Genomic DNA, 20,977 nt, shown 5'->3' with positions numbered 1-20,977 from the left:
CTCCCCAGGGCAGCCCCAGTGCCCACCTGCCGAGAGGGCAAAGAGCCAGATGCGAGGCTTGTGGGAGGGACACTGGGCAGGTGCCGGCCCTCCTGCGTCCACGGTGTCCCCCTGAAGCCATCGGCTCCCGGGCTTCCAGCACCAGGCAGCCCTTCCTGGGGGGTGGGCTCCACAGCAGGGCTCCGGGCTCGGGGAGGAGGCTCTGTCCTGCTCTGTGCCCCCCTCCCCGCTGCCGCCGACCCCCAGGCCTGCCTGTGCCAGAGGCCTGGGGAGGAAGCGTGGGCGCCAGCAGCCAGGCTCCGGGACATGGCCCCCGAGACCTTGACCTTGAGTGTTCTCCTGTGTCACACCAGGGCTAGGCTGTCTGGCCAGAGGAGGGTGGCGGGCGGTGGTGTGCGAATCCTGAGGCGTGGGAACGCAAAACCATTTTGGCTCTTACCTTGGCCCTCAAATCCCTTGCCCTGGGGAAGCCAGGCACCGCACGGCGAGGGAACTCAACCCCACGGCGAGACCCACGCGGAGCAGAACAGGCCTCCTGCCAAGAGCCAGGCCCGACCTGCCAGCTGTGTGAATAAATCGCTTTTGAAAGTAGATCCTCTGGGCTCGGCCAAGACTTCAGATGATTACAGCCTCACGAGGGGCTCCGAGCCAGAACTGCTCAAATTGCTCCTGAATTCCTCACCCACGTAAACTGTGACACACACACACAGTCACTTTGAAAGCTGTGGAGTTTGGGGGCAGCTTGTTACACAGCCCCAGTAACTACTACAGCCCCTCGGCAGCTCTGGAGGGAGTTTCTCCGCTCGGACTCTGGCTGTTGGGCTGGAAGGTTTGCTCTCCCTCCTCCCAGCGCCGCCCCACCCCACCCCACCCCACCCCGGCCAGTACTCCCTGAGCACGGCTAGAAGGGAGAGACCGCACACGTGATTCCGGATCAGCCCCAAATCAGACAGCAGTCAGCCAACATCCATTTTTGTCTCCATTTTAATTAACACTTTACAAAGTACAAAATATACTGTCTTTTTTGGGGAACATTAGGTACTTTTTTTCTCTCCGTCATACAGTACATGAATCTCGAGGGTTTTGTGTGTCTTCAACACAGAGGGTAGAAGCGTGAGGGCCTTGGGGCGTCGGGGGGGCCCCGTGCTCCCCCTCGCCCATACCTTGGGACAGATGTAAGTGCCACTGCTGCTACTGCTGGTGACCTGGGGCATGCCAGGTGAGGGCCGGACCCCAGGCGAGGCCCTGGGCAGGGCAGAGGCCCCTCAGAGCCCCATAACACACCCGACATCCACTCACCCCCATCTCAGGATAACGGAAATAATTTTGGCATAGAGCAAGAGGAGGACTTGGGATTCTGTTTGTCATCAGCCCCTTGCCGCCCCCACCGCCCCCCCAGTTTTGGAGCTAACCCTGCTCAGTTCCTCCTGGGCCATTTTCTGAATAGGTAAACTGAGGCAGAGGACAGGAAAACGCACTGGGCTTGACCTCTTATCTTGGAACCCAAACCGGGCCCCGTTTTTCATCCACCATCCTCTTTGCAGATGAGCACGAGTCGCTGGGAGGGCGCCAGCCCCCGAAACCTCTCCTGTGAATACTGTCTTCAGGACTGGATGCTTCTGAAGAGTTGGCTCGGCTGGGCTCACCCCCTGGGGCTGCCAGGCCTCTGTGTGGTACAGCAGAGACTCCGCCAGGGACACCACTGTCCCTTCAGAGCAGCTTTAACAAACTCTGGAGAGGTGGGGGGGTCCTGCGTGCGAGGCCTGCCACCCACAGTCAACCCTACTGCATGTGGCCCACAGGTGACAATGCTCCCGAGGCCTCAAAATACTGAACTTACACGTGTATGTGTACACAGGCTCATAGCCAAGCGCGACCCCGTCCTGACTCCCAGCCTCCCCCGGCCCCGACCCCCTGGAGCCATCGGCCCAAGGACAGCAGGCTGCCTCGGCACGGCCCCCGCCTGGCCCTCCCCTCTCCCCAGGGCAGGCCTCACAGGACGGCATGGACGCCAAGGCTGAAGGCCACACAGCCCACCCCGTGGCCTCCTCCCAGCGTCCAAGGAAACGGGAGGAGGGACAAGGACACTGGCCCTTTGATTGCCTCTAATTCGAAAACAGAAGAAAGAAGCTGGGATGAGCTTGGAGACTCGGAGACTCGGACTAGGTATGTAGCCAGAGGGCAGCGCCCCGGGGCCGCCGGGCCTCGCTGCCCACCGCGCTCGCTGGCCGGACGCACCCCCGCCACCCGGCCACCCGGCCGCCTCTCGGAAGCCAGGCGCCTGCCCCTCCAGGCCGAGCCCGCCCTCAGCACAGCACTGGGGAAACCTGAAAAGCCGACGCTCGCGTTTGTGGGGGAAAGGTACGGACACCATCATCCTCCCCCGCCCCGAGCTCTGCTCCCCACGCCAAATGCCTGCTTCGTTTCCCAGTGGCCCCGGCTCACAGGGGGACACAGATCCACTGGGGGGCTTCTCTCGACCACCCCCTCAGAGTTCACTCAGGACGACACCAGGGACCCCTGGGTCAGAGCATGGGAGTGCTGTGCCGTCACCCGGGAGACCCATAGGGTCCCTCTTAGCTCTGGCTGGGCAGGGCCCACGGCGTCCCCACGTCCAGATCCAGAGGCCCAGCGAGGTGGCCCGGGGCCTCCTCAGTCAGCCTGAGAAATGCGGCCAGGAGGGGCCGCTCGCGGTGGGCGGGCAGGTGCATCTTGGACTCTCAGGCCAGTGGGGTCCTTGGCTCGGGACCAGGGGCCGCACCCTGCCGTCCAACCAGAGCCTCCTCTCCTGACCTCCGTGTCATCCTGTCACCTCACGGGGCACAAGCCTCCCTGGACCACGTGTTTTCTTCCGGACACCATGCTGGTCACCAAGGCCTTGGCAAGGGGAGAATGCTGGTGCTTGGGAGACTCCGGACCCCCTGAATCCTGGGCCGGGGGGTCCGCACAGCTCTCCAGCTGGGATGGAAAGCATGTGCCCGGAGACCCCCGTGGAGGACGGAGGTACAGAGCGGGCACTGCCCATCCCTGCGGGTCGGGACGGGGCGCCAAGGGAGACAGGAAGGTGCTTCTCGGGAACCAGAGGAGCCCATGCGGAGGCCTCAGCCACAGACACAGATCTTCACAACCAGGCGTGAGGTTGGAGGGGGTGGTCATGCGCCCCCCTCGCCATCCCCTCTGTAGTGCGCAGGAGCGGGTGTGAGCTCTTCCCACACGGTACGGAGGCAAAGATGCACCCGCAGGGCCCAGGCAGCAGGCCCAGGGCCGCCGCTCACCCCCACCCCTCAGCCGCCTCCCTCAGGGACCCCATTTCTCTGCCCAAGCCACATGCCTCCCCAGCCAGAGCCAAGACAACCGCGGCCACGACGGTGCGTTCCTCAGGCCGCTCTGGGGGGGGGGCCTGGAGACCCCCTGCACCCAGCAACACGGGGGGGGGGGCATCTTGCCTAGAACCAAACCTATGACTACATTCGTCACAGACGCGCAGCGGGAGGGGAGGCTGGGGACCGGAAGACCCAGGTGGCAGCTCCCGCCCAGGCCCAGCCCTAGCCGCAGCCACTCCTGGACGTGAGGGCACGGGCTTTGGGCCTTCTCCTCCTGGTTGGATGGGGCCGATCTCCAAGAGGAGGCCTGGGAAAAGAACCTGAGGTCTCTACGCTTGCGGGTGAGAAAGATGCGGGAACAGCCACGTGGGGCTCCGGGGGCCCCGGGTGGAGAGCTGGACGGGGACCACCTGCCCACGTCCTCGGGCTCAGGGCAACGGGAAGAGGGCCTTTCTGCTCCAGAGCAAGACGGGATTCCAATGCCCCTCCCTCTGTACCCCCGTCCGCCAGGGCAAACGAGGGTGTCCGGGAGCCTTGGCCACAGAAATGAGGCTGGATCCACTTCCAGGGGAGGCTTGGGGGGGCCCTGGGGCTCTGCTCTTGGGATGCTGGTTTTTTTCTCTCAAGTCAGGGCTTCTCTAATAATGTATTGCCTATATACTTGAATTAAAAATATATGGTGGCTCAAATGGTGCCTGCGTGCACAGCAGGCCCAGCGGGCGGAGGCCCTCACGCCCACACACGTGCACACACAGTGGGGTCTGCGTCCATGGACTGTGCATACACGCGTGTGCGTGCTCACACAGTATATATTAACATATATATTGCTCAAGTATATATGCTATTTACAGTATATATCTATATCAACATAAAACACAGGTATTTATAAGTGTGTACAATAGATACGTTTGGGGGGGTCTGGGTAGCACACGTCTCGGGTCATGGGGCCGACAGGCTGGGTCAGCAGGGAGGGAGGGCGGAGAGGTGACACCACCGGGGACCTGACAGGGAGGAGTCTGGAGGGGCACGCCACGGAAAACCCAGGCCTTCCGAGGAGACGAAGGGGACTCAGGGCTTCGGCGCTTCCCTGCCCGCTCGGCCAGCAAACAGTGGACGCGTTTTGGTTGCTTGGGAGTTTTGTGCAAAATGAGTTAACTTAAAAAAAAAAAAAAAAAAAGTGGGTTCCTAATCAGTGCTTGGGTCCTGAGCGTCTGTGAGGATCCAGACCCGCGGCTCTTCTGTCTGGTGGGTTTCCGGGGCTTGGAGGGTTGGTCCCACAACGCTGGGAGAAGGGGGGCATGGGGCTCACACAAGCCCCTCACCTACTAGGAGAACAGCCTTTCTCCTCTGAGCTTCTCAGGAACAGCGCAAGTCAGCCTGAGAAAGAGCACCAGGGGAGGCAGGAGCCGCTGGGGACCCCCCGGTCCAGCCCCAGCTGCAGAGGGCATGCGGGCTTCACCCCACGCTCCCTGCTGGGCCTCCAGGGGTACGAGACTGCCGCAGCCTGCCTGCCGCCTGGCTGCCCACCACCCTGTGGCCTGCGGGTCCCCTCTGATGTTCAGAGAGAACCACGGCAGCCTGGGCACCTGTCCGTGGGGCTTGTATGGCTCTGGGTGGGGTGCCCTGGGGGCCCCCTGTCTCGTGACAGACCTCTACTGCCAGCTTCCTGCTCCAAAAATCTGCGACACCACCTGATTCTCCTGCTGGTCCCTGCAGCCACAGGGCGCCAGCCGAATGATGCTGAGCCTCTGGGCCCCCCGAGAGAACTCAGGAGGCCCCGTCCCCTGAAACTGCCGCCGACCACAGCCTGGGCGCAAATATATTAAATAAGAAACTAAAACGTACGGTACAGTTTTCTCTATTAAGGCTCAGATAAGCTGCCCCCCAGGTCAAGTACTCATGAGTGCCACAGGCCCCAGCTGAGGGGCAGGCAGGCAGGTGAGTCGGGGGCAGAGGCCTTCCACATCCCCCACAAGTGGGGCAGGGGAGCGAGGGGGGGGGGCAGGATAACAGGGGAGCCCTGTGCTGGTCTAATCAACTGCTGGGGGTGGGGGTGACCCAAGAAACCCCAGGTCCAGAATGCTGGGGATGCCCCCACCCGGGGGAAACCAAGGCTCCGCTTGCCCAAGGAGGGTCCCGGGACAGCAAGAGGGGTCAGGAGCTTGTGCCCCAGGCTGGTGGGTTTCCTGGGAACCACCCCCAGGAGTGAGTGCTTACGGTGGGGGGCGTCTGGACAGGGCCCCCTTGGCAGTCTTGCTGGGAGTCGGGGCGCAGGCCCTGTGGATGGCAGGCGAAATTCTGGGTGGCGCGGGTCCTCCCCAGCTCAGGCCTCCCCTCCCGCCGTGCTCGGCAAAGCCTCCCCAGCACGTGGCCCGAGGGCCGCCCACTGGCCTCCACTCGGCGGGAACCAGCCCGGAGCTGATGGAACCAGAGACCAGCGACCACACGTCCAGCCCCAGGTCCTCACGGGGGCCGCCCCGGGCTCCGTGAACTCAGCCCCGCTCGGCCAGTTCCCCGAGATGACACGAGAGTCAGAACACCACGGTCTGGCAGGAGGCACCTGCTTCCTTCAGCATCTGTCCCCAGGTGTGGGCAAGGCCAGATGGGAAGGCGGGCGGGCTCGCCAGCTCCCGGGGCCTCAGACATCGTTTCCTGGAGTAGGGGTGGGGCGAGGAGGAGGTTGGGGTCTTCTGGAGGGCCTGGGGCCTCCAGGAAGGCAGGAGGGCACGGGGAGGCCTCAGCTCGGGCCCCAGGCCTGGCAGGGGGAGCAACTGGGGGTGTCTCCCAGAGGCCCCTTCTTGGGGACCCTGGGGCCGATTTTCCAGTCTGTGAGAAATACTGTGAGAAGAATCTTCAGGGTGGGGGCCGGGCCCGGGTCTGGGGGGCAGGAAGGGAGGAGCGGGAGAGGCTCTCCTAATGCTTCTCTGCTTGGCTGACTTTCAGGGCGCTGATGACGGCACTAATGTTCTCCTCTGGTACCTGCGGGGGGCGGCAGGAGGCAAGACCCGTGAGCCCCTGCCCGCACCCCTCGCCCCCCGGGCCGGTGCGGGACACTCACCAGCGCGTGGTCGAACTTGAAAGTACTGATGTAGTAGGCGGGGATGTCCGCGGCGGCCAGGGGCTCGGAGATCTGGGCCACGATGCCACACTCATCTGGGAACAGAGGGGGGGACCACGCTCAGCACCCCGGCCAGCCCCCCTCCCTCCGCACACAGAGCCTTTCCCAGCGCACCTGCCCTTCGCCCTGAAGGCTTGGCGCCAAGGCCCCCTCCACCCGGGAGCCTCCTCTGACCCCCGGGCTGGCGTCGCGCTCCCCTCAGCAGGGCCCAGCTCTGTCCGGCTTTGCGGGCCCCTCCGGGGCTCCCAAGCCTCCTTCTCTGCCATCTCGCGTGTTCTCTGAGACAGAGCTGGAGGCTGCGGGCCCACGGGAGGATGGGGGCTCAGGCCCTATTCCTGTTGCCCTTAGACTCTCTTCTAGCCAGAAGACTGTGGTCAAGTCACTTCCTCTCTGTGAGCATCGGTTCCCTCATCTGAGTCCCCGCCGGCTAATGACCTCGACTTGTCCTAAAAGTAGTGCCAGGCATTTTTGGGGGCCCGGATGCGGCTTCTTTTTCCCTCTAGACCCTCAAAGCAGAGGTGCAGCCTCTCCTCACCCCTAGCTCTCTGCCTGATTTGAAGGCACTACTCAAGGCTTCCTCCTCCAGGAAGACCTCCAGGATCTGAGGACCACCCTGTGCCACCAAAACAACCCCTTCAAAGTTTTCAGGTTGTTTCCCCCAAAGCCCCTCTTCTGATTTTGACAGAAATCAAAATCTTCCGATGATGACTTTTCCAACACTGTCCCTGACTGGGTGGGAGAGTCCAGATCGGCTCATCAGCCACCACGCTGGGAATCCACCCGGGTTCCACCCCTGCAACGCCCCAGCGTCACTGCCATCCAGCATCTCCTCTGCTTCTTCACTCTGTCGCCCTGGTCCTGCTATTGTCAGCCGCACCTGGACCTGGGTGGTGACCGCGCAGGCCCTTTTGGTGGCTGGGCAGGCCTGGTGTCTGCACACCTGGTGACTGTGGCACCCTGTGGTGGAGACTGGCCGTCTTCTAAAATCCTTTCGCTATGGACACAGCTCTTCTGATAAAAACGGGGATAGGAGATGAGAGTCTAGAATGATCTCTCTCTAACTTGGGCTGGGGCCCACGTGTCCCATCAGTTTGGAAGGCTGGTGACCAGCACTTTATAAAATTGTACGACAGCTAAGGGAAGCCCAAATGGCACAGCGCAGAGCTCGAGCCAGGACGGTCTTGTGAAGGCGTAGCCTGAGCAGTGTGCGTGTGCACGCCGGGTTAGGATGGAAGATACGTTTACTCCAAACCACACTCAGAAGCATATAGAACCTGTGGGTCTAGAATCGTTCAGGTTCTCGGCAAGTTATTTTTCTTGCAGGGCTATTCACAGCTGTAAGGGTGGCTTTAAACCCCGCGCCGTCTTGGGGAGGCAGCTGCAGGCTGTGGTCCGCGCCCTCCCCTGGCCGCCCGCCCACAGGGCCGCCCCAAGCAGAACAGCCCAACAGCAACGTGCACACCTCCGCCCACCGAGCGACGTTCTGAATTCCATTTGCCAGCCCCTCTATTTCTCCATCATTGGGACATTTTGTTTTTGTATTACAGAGTGTATTCTGATTAATTCGGAACCAAAGCTGGGGGTAAAGACAAGCCGCTGGGCAGGTCCTCCTCCTTGTCACCCGAGTCTCTGGGTGGCCTTGGCTGCTCGCCTTGGCGGCCAAAGCTGTGCCAGGTTCCCCACTTTCAGGAAGACCCCTCGGTCTGGCATCAGGACTCTGCCCCGCTGCTTGTGGTGGCCCGGCTAGGTCCTATGCTTTCTACCCTTTGGACCCTGCACCCTGGGCACAGCCACCTGGAGCCACATGGGTGCCACATCATACTCTTGCTGCTAGTACTGCCCTCCCCTCCCCACCTGTCACCTTCTCTGGGAAGCCTCACCCTTCCTGACCCTCTCCGAGCCACCTGGTATATGACACGAGTGCTTACCACCCGGAGGAGGCAGCTACCATCCTCCTCATTAGGATGGCAGTCAGGGAACCGAGGTGCACCTGCCTGTGGTCACGCTTGTTCCTAACAGCCTCCTTTGTGAGGAGTTCTTCTGGCGCTCAGTCCCCACGACCCTGCACCGGGCAGCAAGTGTCAGCGGGAGACATGCTGGGGTCTGTGGCAAAGGAGGCCCTGAGAGGCAGGTGGGCCCCAGGGTCCTACCAGGAGCCTTCAGCGTACATTTCTCAGCATCCACAGAGCAGCCCACTGTCCTGCCCCCAGGATAGCTCTGGCTTTGGCTGTGATGTGGGCAGAGTTGGGGGCACTCGTCTCGTCCTGCTAGTTACTGTCCCCTGCAAGCTCATCCATAGGCAGGGGGCTGTGGCTGGCTCCCTCACTGACCCTTTGGCCTCAGGTCAAAATGCCCGGCCACCTCCATCTCCCGTCCCAGGCGTGGAGCATCTGGGGCCGACATCATGGTCCCTGGAGCAGTCTGAGCTTTACCTGGAACATTCTTCACTCTGTCTGTGGGAGATCAGGGTTCACCGATCCCACCAGGGCTTGTGGAAGATGCTTCCTGGAGACGACCAGGAGCCTCTCCCGGGTTCCAGCTTGGGGGTCTAACAGGTTTAACTGAAGCCAATCATTTCTGATGCTGCATCGCTGACAGTGGGACCAGCAGCCTCCATCAGCTCTGGGCAAATCGGTGCCACTCGGCCCTGCTAACTACCAAGAGCTCTGAACCCCGTGGGCCTGTGGAACATAATCGTGGGCAAACCTCACTGCCAGAGACGCTGTTTGGGCAGCTATGGACACCGAGGCTAGAGAATCTTAGGGAATCTCTGCGGATGTCCTCCTGGGGGATCAGGTCATCGAGACCATGGAGGAGAAGCTGCCCCTTCCTAGGACAGAAGAGGTGAGGTACGTAGGGGTGAGTGCTGGGGGTCTAAGTCTGACTGCAACTGCATTTATTTCTGTGAGGGACACTCTTTAGAACAACAGCCATTGCCTGTGAGCAGCTGGGACAAAGGAGTGACTTTTTTTTTCTAAAGTAGACCCCATGTCCAGCACGGAGCCCAAAAGCAGGGCCCAAACTCAGAACCCTAACTTCACGACCTGAGTGGAGATCGAGAGTCAGCCGCTTACTGACTGAGCCACCCAGGCACCCCTTCCTTTTCGATTTTTATCACACCCCTGATGCTGTACTAATAAACAGGTATGCAATTTCTAGGGGGACAGAAGTAAGAGCGTTTCGGTTGTAGGCGCTCCTCCCATCCTCTGGAGGCCCAAGCCTCCTGTCACTCGCTGGTCCAGGGCCCAAGGCTCCTGAAGCCTCCACCTCCCCATCTGTACCATGGGGTGAGTGAGCCCAGATGGCGATGCTAGCCCCCCCCCAACCGGTGTGGCACCCCCCAGAGCTCACCGAATCCCAGGGGCTGTCCTCCGATCCGCACCATCTTCCAGAGCTCTCCAGATGCACTTGTGAACAACAAATTACTAGGGAACCTGAATAAGGAGAGAGAGAGAAATACCCCAGAGGCTGACCTGGGTTGTGATCCCGTGGTAGGAACTGTGGGTGTCCTCAGGGCTCTGGTGCTGGGCCAGAGCGGGGAGCTCAGGAGGCTCCAGGCCCCCTCCTGAGCCCTCCTCATCTGGCGGGGAACAGGAAGGCAAAGCTGGGAGAGGGCTTGGGAACAAACGCCCTCCCTCTGCTGATTGGTAAAGGACGCTGTCGCCACCACCCAGCTGCAGAGAGGGGACAGCCCTGATAACCCGGGGCCTTCATCTCTCTGAGTGGCTGTCATCTGTAGGATGGGGCCAGCTCAGCCACGAGGCAAGCCCTGACTGTGGACAGGGTGCGTGTGCCCACGGAGCCAAGCCCACCCCAGGCCCAACTCACCTCTGCTGGGTCTGCACGTCCATCACCAGGGAGATGTAGCCCTCGATGAGGGAGAAGGAGAAGAAGCGGATGTGGCCACAGTCCTCACCGGCAGCCATGGGGTCCTTCACCCTGGGGGCCGGGGGGTGGGGTGGTGAGGGGTGCGGGGGACCCCTGCTGTACCCACCCGGCCTGCCTGCTGCTCATCGGCCTTTGCACAGGGTGCTGAGAAGAGCAATGGCCAGGAACATGGCCCTGATCCTGTCCTGGATGACTTGCTGGGTGACCCCGAACCTCTGTCCCCACCCTCGGTCTCATTGGAGGGGCGATGAGCCCACAGAGTTCACGGAGGTGAGCACCACACATCGCAGTCCCAGCCGGCCCTCTGTGCACTGTCCCTGCACTGCCCCACACCTCAGGGCACAGTCTGTGGTCACTCCAGCTCACGGGCCTCTGGTCTCACCCCACCTAGCGCCTGAACTTACAATCTGCTCTGAGGAAAAATGCAAAGCCTGTTGTCTGCTGAGTGAAAACCCTCCTGGCTCCTCTATGGACTGGACCTGCCCTTGGGGCTCAGGGAACAGTGAATGGGGTATTTATCCCACAAACATATGCATGCCCCTGGGGCTTCACCATGTTTCAGGGGTTCCCAAGGAATGATGTCTCCCCTCACAGAGTGTGACTTTTGGGTAGAGCTATGATCCACCCCCACCCTCGGACCAGCTTCCAGGGCAGGTGGCAGATCTGTCTCCCCACTCAGACTGGGGCTCCCTGCGGCCTCTCACGTTCAAGGGGGACGTACCCGTTGGAGTAGAACATGACGTCCATGAGGAGCGTGGCAACTGCAGGCAGCGTGTCAGGGTCCAGGCTGGTGACACAGAACCTATTGCTTGGGCTGGACAGAGGGTGGATGACAGGCCTCTGGACTGTGAGAGCAAAGAGAGCAGGTGCTGAGGCCGGGAGGAGCGGCATGGGGCGGGAGGAGGACCCGGGAAGAGGAGTGGGGTCAGCTGACAGCTGCTCCGGGAGACCTGGTCCCTGCTCCTTCTGCAGCCTCCGGTACCACCCACAGCTCTCCTGATTCTCCAGGCTCACTTCCAGACCCCCGGGCCTTAGCACATGCCTTGCCGACTGCCTGGAGTGAATGGCCTTTCTAACCTTTTCCATCTGGCTGAGCTCCTACTTGTGCTCCAAGCTTCAGTTTGAGAGTCGCTGCCTCTGGGAGGCCCATCCTGATACCTCAGGTGGCTGAGGAGTGGCTTCTGGCCGTGTCCATGTCCCCTGCCCTTGCTAGACCTTGAGAGCAGGGTCTGACCAGGACTCTTACCCTGTGTTATGTCTGGTGCGTCAGATACTCTGAGATGTGGCTGCTCTGGGGTAGGACCTAGTAACTTCTTAAGTTCTCCCCTGCACGGAGCCTCCTCAACTCACCCATTTTGGGCTTCACGAAGCCATTGGTGATGCCGAGGTTCTCAGCCGCTACCGTCTCGCCATTGACGACTCTCAAAATGGTGAACTCTGATGACAAGGTGTGAGTGACAAAGGGCAGGTCCCGTTCACGTACCTGGGAACAGGGAGTCAAGGATGTGAGTGTCCCTCGGGCCACTGGGGGATTCTGCTCCCAGAACCAGCTTCCCCATGCTGGGGGGAACGGGCACCTGGAACCAGGTACTTGGGCCTCCCCGGGGGTGGCAGGGATGATGCAGGGGAGACAGGACTCTGCAGAGGGCTGGGGGGTATGCCCCTTCTCACCCTGCAGGGCTATGCCTAGACCTGTCCCCACCCCTCCAAGGCCCAAGCTCTGGAGGGTGGCCCCACCTGTGGGAGGACAGAATGAACGGTGTAGTGGCCAGGATTCGCCATGGGCCCTGTGACCAGACGCTCTGGCCACCCCTGTCCGCACGTGCTCCCAGCCCTCACATCCTGAGCTCTGGGTCACACCAAGCCTGGCCTGCAAAAGGCAGGTGGTGTGTGGGGCTAGTCAGAGCCCCGCAGTCCTGCCTGGGCCATGCTGACACTTGACCCATGACCCTAAGGTAGTCCTGGCCTCTGAGCGCATCACGCAATGGGGGCCACAGCTCACCAGGATGAAGTCCGTCTGGTAGGTGGAGAGCATGAACACGGAGATGTTCTGGTCGGCCAGCGGGGCAATGACCGACTTGGCAATCTTGGTCACGCCGATGGGCTGCGAGCTGGAGAAGCTGCCCCCGCCTGACACCACGTTCAGGGCCAGCCAGGTGGCATCCGCCACGCTTAGGTGCTCTGAGGAGGGCAGCTCTGTGGGTGGGGGAGACACACACAGAAGGCAGGCCTGTGACTGAAGGGTCCCGGGTCCTCAGGGCAGGGGGCAGGGCAGGCTGTAGGGATGGGGAGAGAGGCGCGGGCCAGCTGTGGGACCCTGGCCAGCTCTGGCCCCTGGGCCCCGGCACCCTCATCTGTCAAAGGAGGACAGGATCGGAGGTCCCATCCTGGGAGGACCAGGCAGGGAAGGCCCTCAGAGGACTTTGGACGTGCCAGGCGCTTGGCAGGGCAGGAGCCTGGGTGACAAGCGGCTGATGTGTGTTGGGTTTCTATTGCCTCAGCCGTGAAACGATGGGTAGTCAGCAGTGAGTAATGATTTTGTTATTTCCAGTTTGCATTACCCTTCTGGCGGTCAGGGGCTGCGGCCACGGCCCTCATATGGGTGGAACAGGACCCATTTTACTTTTTATTTTTTTTGAAGATTTACTTATTTAAGAAAGAGTGCACAGCAGGGGAGGAGGGGCAAGAGGAGAGAATGTCAAGCAGACTCCCCGCTTAGCAAGGAGCCTGGATCCTACAGCCCTGAGACCATGACCTGAGCTGAAATCAAGAGTCAGACGCTTAACTGACTGAGCCATTCAGGTGCACCCCCCTCACTCCCCAGTTTTCATAGAGGTTCCCGGGAACCTCTCAGGGGGTTGGGAGTGGAAGAGAAACCAGGAGACAGGGTAGGGGGGCCTGGGATTTCTCTCCTGGTTTCCCTCAGCCCTGCATTATGGGAGAACACACAGCTCCACCTCTGAAATCCTGAGGGGCTTGGCCCTGGGGGGGGGCAGCACTGTGAACCCCCCAACCCTGCCATCATCTGCACAGCCAGCCCCCGGAGCCACCAAGGGCCGGGGATCCTGATGGGCCAGCTGTGTGAGATGGTCAACCCAGCACTTCCTGTGATCCTGACAGTGGGCAGCCATCATTTTAATATTTAATGATGAAATCTTGAAAATGCCCCTTCCGGGATCCCTGGGTGGCTCGGCGGTTTAGCGCCTGCCTTTGGCCCAGGGCGTGATCCTAGAGCCCCAGGATCGAGTCCCACATCAGGCTCCCTGCATGGAGCCTGCTTCTCCCTCTGCCTGTGTCTCTGCCTCTCTCTGTATCTCATGAATAAATAAATAAAATCTTTAAAAAAAAAAAAAAAAAAGAAAGAAAATGCCCCTTTCATGAGAGCAGGATCCCTTTGGCCTTCTTGGGGAAATTCTGGAAGGGTCATTTATGTCTTATGTTGCTGCATGCTAATACAAGCTTTTGCGAACCAGCCCTCTCTGCCCCCCATTCCAGGCTCCTTCAACCCAAACCCACCCAGCGGCTCCCTGCGTATCTTGGGTAAAAGCCAAAGTCCTGGGGCACGTGGGTGGCTCAGTGGTTGAGCGTCTGCCTTCAGCTCAGGGCGTGATCCCGGGGTCCTGGGATCGAGTCCTGCATTGGGCTCCCCTTAAGGAGACTGCCTCTGTCTCTGCCTCTCTCTGTCTCTCATGAATAAATTAAAAAAAAAAAAAAAAAGCCGAAGTCCTTTCTCAAAAAACTCTCAAGGAGCGCTGTCGTGGGAGCTTTGTGCAGGGATGGAGAAGCTCTGCACCTCCGCTTGCCCAAAATGCTAGCAGCTCACACGTGGCTAGTGCAACAGAAGAAACAGGACTGTAAATTGTTTTTTAAAGATACATATTTTTTAAGATTTTATTTATTTATTCATGAGAGACACAGAGAGAGAGAGAGAGAGAGAGAGACAGAGACAGAGACAGAGACACAGGCAAGGAGCCTGACAGACTTGATCCCGGGTCTCCAGGATCACGCCCTGGGCTGAAGGCGGCGCTAAACTGCTGCGCCACCCGGGCTGCCCTAGGACTGTAAGTTTGATTTGTGATTCCTTTCATTTCTGGTGGCTGTGTAAGGTGAGCGGCCACCGTACCACGGCCAAGCTCTTCGAATACTAGGCCCACCCGTGGGGGACGGAGCAGGACGCTGCCCGTCTGCTTGTGGACGCACGCACAGAAAGCTCTGGGCAGTCAGCCCCCCTCCAGGTGACAGTAGGTGGTGGGGGTGGAGGCGGGGACACAGGATCTCAGGTCAGTCCAGCTGTCTGGGCAGCGGGTGGCCGCGATGGGCTCCTGGCTCTCGGCCCTGGCTAGCACCCACCGACCGTGGACAGCTTCAGACCAGCGATCACCCTCTGACACTGCCAGGAGGGCGCGCTTTGTCAGAGGAGCAGGGACCTCAAACGCTGCTCCGGCACTCTGCACGGGGCGAGGGAAGGCCTGTGTGGGGCCCGTCCTCACCCCCCGCCAACGCCCCCCCATGTTGGGGCCGTGGGGATGAGCTGCCAGAAGGCTGACCAGGAGGCAGCAAGCCTGCCCTTCCCTAGAGGAAAAGTGGACCCATTCCAAGACAAAAATGGATTATTTCTGTCACCACACATAGTACAAGACCCTAAAAATAGCCTCTCAGAGCTGCGTACGCTGTGTGGTAGTAGAGGTTAACGGTGTCTTGTCACCTCCAGCCACAGAGGTGGGCGGCTCTGTGGGGGGTGGAGCCGCCCCTCCTGCCCCCCGTGCTGCCCTGCTCTCCGTACCCCCACCCCAGGCCTCCTCTGTTCCGACTGTAGGACCCTGCGGTTCCCTGAACTACACAGAAGCATGCTCCCCAGCCTGTGCTTCTCAGGCTTCTCCTACCCTGCTCGCAGCAGGGTCGAGTCCTGGGGTCAGGCGGGAGGGTTTAATCCTGTCTGTACGACTTTGGGCAAAGTCAGCGCCCCTTAGTTTCTTAACTGTAAATGCAGAACGATGAAATCAGGATCAGCTCCAGAAGATGCTTCGAGGATTAAATGAGATAATCCCCATCAAGCGCTTAGCTAAGTGCCTGGCGTCCAAGTGCTCACCAAATGCCAGAGCCTTTCTGTTAGTACACTGCTGGTGGTGCTTTTGCTGGCTTCCCGATCACAGTTGGCCAACACATATCAGGAGTTTTATCAACGCGCAATTTCACTGTAAAGGAGCAGTTAACACATAGGGCAAAGACAAGACTCACAGGCAAGTGAGTGACCCAAAGGGATTTAAAACCAACACCTACCTGGGTGCTCCCTAAAATCTAACGACGGGGCCAGGCAGATGAACCAGTTTATCTACGACAGAATTCTACACGTCTGCTTAAAAAACACAGTTCCCAGCTACAAAGTAAATTTTTGGATAACTGAGGAGAGGAGGACGTATGTTAGATACAGAGTAAATGTCTCATTCCGTAGATGTGATAAATATGATGGAGGCCGGGGCAGGGGGGAGCTGGGGTGTCATGGGAATGGCGAGGACTCTGCAGGGGGAGGCACTCAAGGCCCATCCCTCCCCTCCCCAAAATGCAATCTCAGCTCCAGGTTATTTTACATAGTGTGGGCAGAGCACGGGGGACAGTCCAAATACAAGTGGGCACCACCTCCTGTCTGTCAGTGCTCCCTGGGAGGACCGGCTTCAGGGGGACAGTCAGCACTGGCCGACTGGGACCTCCTGGCGCCTCCCGCTGGGGGCACCGCTCTGTCCCCTAGCTTTGCTGACATGGTCAAGTACAAGCCACAAGACAGGTGGCAGGAGCTCACAGCTCTGTGGGCACAGCCCTCTGCCCCAGCTGACACGCCAAGTGCACACGGCGACCCCTAGTGCCCGCCAAGCACGCGCATGCTGCATGGTCGCGAGTGTGCCTACAGAAGGGACAGGGGATCCTGTGTTTGGGATGAGGCCCTGGGAAGCTGAGCAGCTTGCCCAGAAATCACCAGCAGTGACACTGGCAGAGCTGGATCCGAACCTGGGTCTTCCCATCCCAGCCGGGGGTGAGGCTTCTCAAGGACTCCTCCCTCCACCTCCTGCACACTCATGCCCCCCCAGCGCGCCCTGCCCCCGTGTGGTAGGGCTCACACTGCCGGACACGATGTGCTCGCTTCGGCACACGAGACCCACAAGCACTGGGCCCCTCTAAGCCGCAAACCTCAGACTCTGCCCACCACCCAGAGGTCAGGGCAGGTACTGCTGCTCTCATTATTTTGCCTGAACCTGTCTTTCCATCTGCGTTTTGGACGTGGTTTCTGCACTTGCTCATATGTCCCCACCTGACATGCTCTCTCCCTCTTTAAGGGCAACAAAAATAGCCTCCTCCAGGAAGCCTTCTGTGACTACGTAAACTCCCCAAGAGTGTCCTCTTCTGAGCTCCCCAGAAAGGGAAATGCAGGAAGGCTCACCAGGTCTTCCAGACCCAAATACAGTGTGAGGCTCCCTGCTGGGCAGCCTTTTTTCCTGCAGCAAAATTCCCAGGTCAATCCGGAGTTTGACTCTTTCTTGATCCCTGCTCTGTCCTCAGAGTACCAGGCTCCTTACTCGGCTCTCTCCTCCAGGCAAGCCCTTCAAGATCAGGTAAGACCCTTCACTGGCTCCCCCTGCCTCTGCCTCTCCTGGCCTTCCTCATCTGACCTCTTTCTGCTCTGTATTCTCACCTTCAGTTCTCTGGGAGTGCCAAGCAACCCTCCATTCTGGAAGCCTCCCCGCTCCCAATTCCACAGGTTCCACCAGGTAGGCTCCGTACTCATTTAGTTGGGTTTGTCTCAAGCACTGCTTCCTCCAGGAAGTCCTCTTGGACTGCACATCTGCCGGCTGGCTGGGTGCCACTCTCTCTTGAGACTATAATTCTGGTTTCTGAGTTTCTGTCCTCCCAGAGCTGTAAGTTTAGGGGCAAAGGCGGGATTCTTGCACTTCTGACCTCCCCCGGCGAGGGCCCATGCCATGGAAGCATCCAGAGAGGACACCAACCCTGAGGCCTTGTGCAGGTTACGGACATTTCTGTGCTTCAGTTTCCTTGTCTATAAATGAAGTTAATAAGAATCTTTCCCAGGGCTCATGAGCGCAGTCTGCAGCCAGCAGCTGTGTCGGGGCCGTGGAATAAGTTGGTGTGCGGATTCAGGGCGCTCATGTATCTGCTCTGCTATGGCACTTCCTATTTCAAGGGCTCCTCCTTGGGGGGGGGGGGGGTCCTGCACAGCAGGGTGCCGTGACTCAACCGCAATCATGACGACTCAGACTCAACAGCTGACAGTGTCGGCAGCTGGCAGGCCCCGAGGCTCGCGGGGTCAGAGGTGCCTCCTGCACCCCAGGGGGCTGGCTCTGAACAGACAGCCACACAGCTGCCGGACACCTCCCTGCTGACGATCCCTAAGACGTGGGCGTCCAGGGCTGCCACACCGGCTCCCCGGGTCCTGCGGCCTCCCTCCCTCCCTCCCTCCCTCCCTCCCTGTGCACCGAGCTGGCTCATCTGCTGCCTCAAGATGGAGAGTTCAGCTTAGACAGGGTATGTGTTCCAGGGAAGAGACGCTCTGGGGCGTTCCCTCTTGTCTGAGGTGCCACACTTCTCAGCAGGGCCCGCACAAAAATGGAAATGGCTTTGGGCTGCCCAAGCATGTGACCTGCTTTGTGGTTAAGGCCAAGGTTTCTGTTTGTGGCTCCTTGGCTCAGAAAGTGTCATGCTGAATGAATGAATAAATGAATGAATGAATAAGCAGACAGCTTTGATGATGGGCAGGGGTCTCCCTTAGGGCCTGCCCTGTCCCCTTAGAGGCAGGGAGGAACACTGTGCCTTTTTAGACGTGGGGGGCCAGGTGACAGTCCCCCATACTGGCTAGGTGCTCAGGGCGGGGGTGTGTAAGGACAGAGTGCCGGGGTGAGGCTGTTCCTCTAGGGCTCCTCCAATCTCACACGGTGGCCCCAACTTGTACTGAGAACCCCATCAACAGGTGGCTTCTGACCCCATAATGCTGTGTCTCCAACCCCATTTTAGGAATCAGCCTGAGTAAGAATAAAGATAACACGTTTCAGGAGCTCATAAAGTTATCACCGGAGAACAGCGAAACCTGCATGGACCCTAACCAGAGGGGACGGGGCAAGAGGGCAGGCCCCATCCACGACGCTCATCGCAGGAGGCTGTGATATCACAGGAAACGTGACGTTACAGCATCAGGCGAAAATGTTTCCCTCCAGGACACTATCACACGTACACTAAAAACAGCCCATGCACAGTAGATGTTGGAAAGAGAAAGATGGAAACCTGACCAGGAGTTGTCACTGGGGCTGGAGAGGGCTTTTATAAAAATGTTGGATTTGTTGCATTCTCTGTATGCTTTTGAGGAGGGAACTGAGGGGCTCGGAGGGAACACCAGCTCTGGGTCGGGTGTGTGTGTGTGTGTGTGTGCTCAACTTCATGGCTTGTGAGCCTGGGCGTGTGACTTCCTCTCCACTCGCTGCTCCTCGCTCTAGGGTGTAAATACCACCACCTCCTCGTGAACCCCTGGGTACGCTTAGCACAAAGGAACCCGTGCTGTGCTTTAGACCAGGACAAACAACAACCCTGACTAAATAAAACTGAAAGGATGTGGGGGTGGGGGGCAACAGGGAGGGCTGCTGACAGGTACAGGGTTTGGGGTTTCTTTTTGGGGTGATGAACATGCTCTGGAATCAGATGGTGGGGATGGCTGCACAACCCCATGCATATCAAAAACCACCAGACCGGACACTTTAGAAGGGTGGATTTTATGCAAAGGAACATCGTAAAAGGAAGATCATCACCGCTTACAGGAACTACGCCTGGGAATAATGGACTGAGGATGTTTTAAAGCATCTCACTCTGGGACACCTGTGTGGCTCAGTCGGTTAAATATCTGCCTTTGGTTCAGGCCATGATCCCGGGGTCCTGGGATTGAGCCCCACATCGGGCTCCATGCTTATCAGGGGAGTCTGCTCCTCCCTCTCCCTCTGCCCCTGGATGTGCGTGCGCTCTAATAAATAAATAAAATCTTAAAAAAAAAAAAAAAAAAAAGCATCTCACTCGACAGTAGGTGCTCAATAAAAACAAGCCCTGGGTTCCTTCTTGGTAGCCTTTAGTTCCCAACTGGATAAGCACTGTGTCTAACTGACCCTTTTAGCTTCGGGGCCTTTCCCTGGGCGGTCTTGTGAGCAGAAAGGGAGGGGAGCAGCCAGGGCAGAGGGAGAGAAGAAAACAGATTCTGCTGACTTTCTAACCTAGCAGGAAGGAGAGGGGGGCAGAAATAAGGCAGCAGGATGGGGACAGAAATAAGAAGGTGATTGGCGCAGGAAATAAGGCGGCGGGCAGGCAGGGGGCAGAAATAAGGAGGTGGGTAGGGGAAGAAATAAGGCGGTGGGCAGGGGGCAGAAAGAAGATGAGTAGGGGCAGAAATAAGGTGGCAGGCAGGCGGCAGAAATAAGGCGGCGTGCAGTCAGCACTGACCGCAGGCCACAGTCCAGCCAAGCCCGGGTGACAGAAGCACTCACCTAGGAACCCCTCCTCATCAACAATGATGGTGTAATCCTCCGGCGTCTCGGTTAGGCTGAAGAACTTGCACCTGGATGGTGGAGGGACAGACAGAGGAGAGCATGTCAGTCCCACCTCGGACCTGCCAGGACCCTGTGCCAAGCTCTGCTCCCAGGCTGCTGGGTGGTGTCCAGGAAGCTGCCCCCACCCCACCCACTGCTCTCTGTCTCCGACCCAGGTCTCAGGGAGCCCGGTTGTCCTCTCCACACCCCCCAATCTTTGGGGACCTCTGAGCCCGCCGGCCTCTAGGCTCCCACAGCTCAAGGGTCTCCAATGCCACTTTTTCCCTGGGGAAGGAGCAGCCGAAGCGCAGCTCTGGCAGGGAGCACAGAGGGCACCTGTCTTACCTGTAGCGCCCCCAAATTCAGCCTTCTGGACCCCATTGCTGCCCACCCTCCCGCCCCCCGCTACGGTCCCAGCCCCTCTCCTTATCAACTTGACAGGGTTCCCAGGGTCATTTAGGACCTAATCCATGTCACCCAACCAGCAACCCAGCCTTCAGGGTACTTTCTGTCCTCACATGAGAAAGGGGTGCAGCCGTCTGTGCCACTGGGGGGGTGGGGGGCACGGATCCCCGAACTGTCACTCGTCATCTTTGGTCATACTGCTTAGCCTGGGGTGTATGTTGCTCATTTGTGCCCCAAACAAGAACATCAATTTCCCCAGGCCAGGGGCTGGCAATCCCTCTGCTCCTCTGTATCTTGGCTGAGTCCACGCCTGGCAGACGTGCAGGGGGCTGGGGGTGGGGGTGAATCTGTGGCTTCCTGTGGCCGGGGGTGGCTGCCCCTCAAGGCCCGACTCCCTGGCCCTCCTCCAGCTAGAACGGCCCCCAGGACGCCCCGGGTGCAGATGCAGGGAGAGAGGGCATGTACAAGCCGTGGCGTGCAGGAAACAGGCTGTGGTCATTTATCTGGCGTCACCGTGGCTCTCGAGCGCGAGGCCCAGGCCCGGCACGGGCTGCGTGCCCGATGTGTAAAAGCCATCTATCACGGGAAGGCCTGACAGCAAGAGGTCCAGCAATAACCCCAGCAAGGGCCGGAACAGCACTTCTACAGACTCAAACGGAAAAGAACCCTGAAGG

The 20,977-nt window shown here is 59.4% G+C and overlaps 1 protein-coding gene and 1 long non-coding RNA gene across 4 annotated transcripts in view; one reads left to right on the top strand and one right to left on the bottom strand.

The window, feature by feature from the left end:
* Positions 1-966: 966 nt before the first annotated feature.
* Positions 967-20,977, bottom strand: part of CASTOR2 (cytosolic arginine sensor for mTORC1 subunit 2) — a 54,501-nt gene continuing 34,490 nt past the window's right edge. For both annotated transcript variants that reach the window (XM_041749054.1, XM_041749053.1), the window contains exons 2-9: positions 19,857-19,927; positions 12,332-12,525; positions 11,680-11,812; positions 11,051-11,174; positions 10,270-10,380; positions 9,793-9,875; positions 6,382-6,476; positions 967-6,302 (exon numbers count right to left, since the gene is read on the bottom strand). In XM_041749054.1, the coding sequence (XP_041604988.1) occupies positions 6,237-6,302; positions 6,382-6,476; positions 9,793-9,875; positions 10,270-10,380; positions 11,051-11,174; positions 11,680-11,812; positions 12,332-12,525; positions 19,857-19,927 (877 nt within the window). In that variant the 3' untranslated portion in view covers positions 967-6,236. The remainder of the gene's footprint in view (positions 6,303-6,381; positions 6,477-9,792; positions 9,876-10,269; positions 10,381-11,050; positions 11,175-11,679; positions 11,813-12,331; positions 12,526-19,856; positions 19,928-20,977) is intronic.
* LOC121487389 lies at positions 15,989-19,312 on the top strand. Of its 2 annotated transcripts, none has more exons than XR_005986834.1 (3): positions 15,989-16,934; positions 17,021-17,090; positions 18,349-19,312. It is a non-coding gene; the product is annotated as an uncharacterized LOC121487389 (long non-coding RNA). The 2 variants fall into 2 exon arrangements; XR_005986835.1 differs by having other exon boundaries at positions 17,021-17,862.

This window comes from Vulpes lagopus, chromosome 3, assembly GCF_018345385.1.
Source record: "Vulpes lagopus strain Blue_001 chromosome 3, ASM1834538v1, whole genome shotgun sequence".
NCBI classification, from domain to species: domain Eukaryota; kingdom Metazoa; phylum Chordata; class Mammalia; order Carnivora; family Canidae; genus Vulpes; species Vulpes lagopus.
Note: the sequence above shows the minus strand (reverse complement) of the source record. Positions and strands in the feature narration are given on the sequence as shown.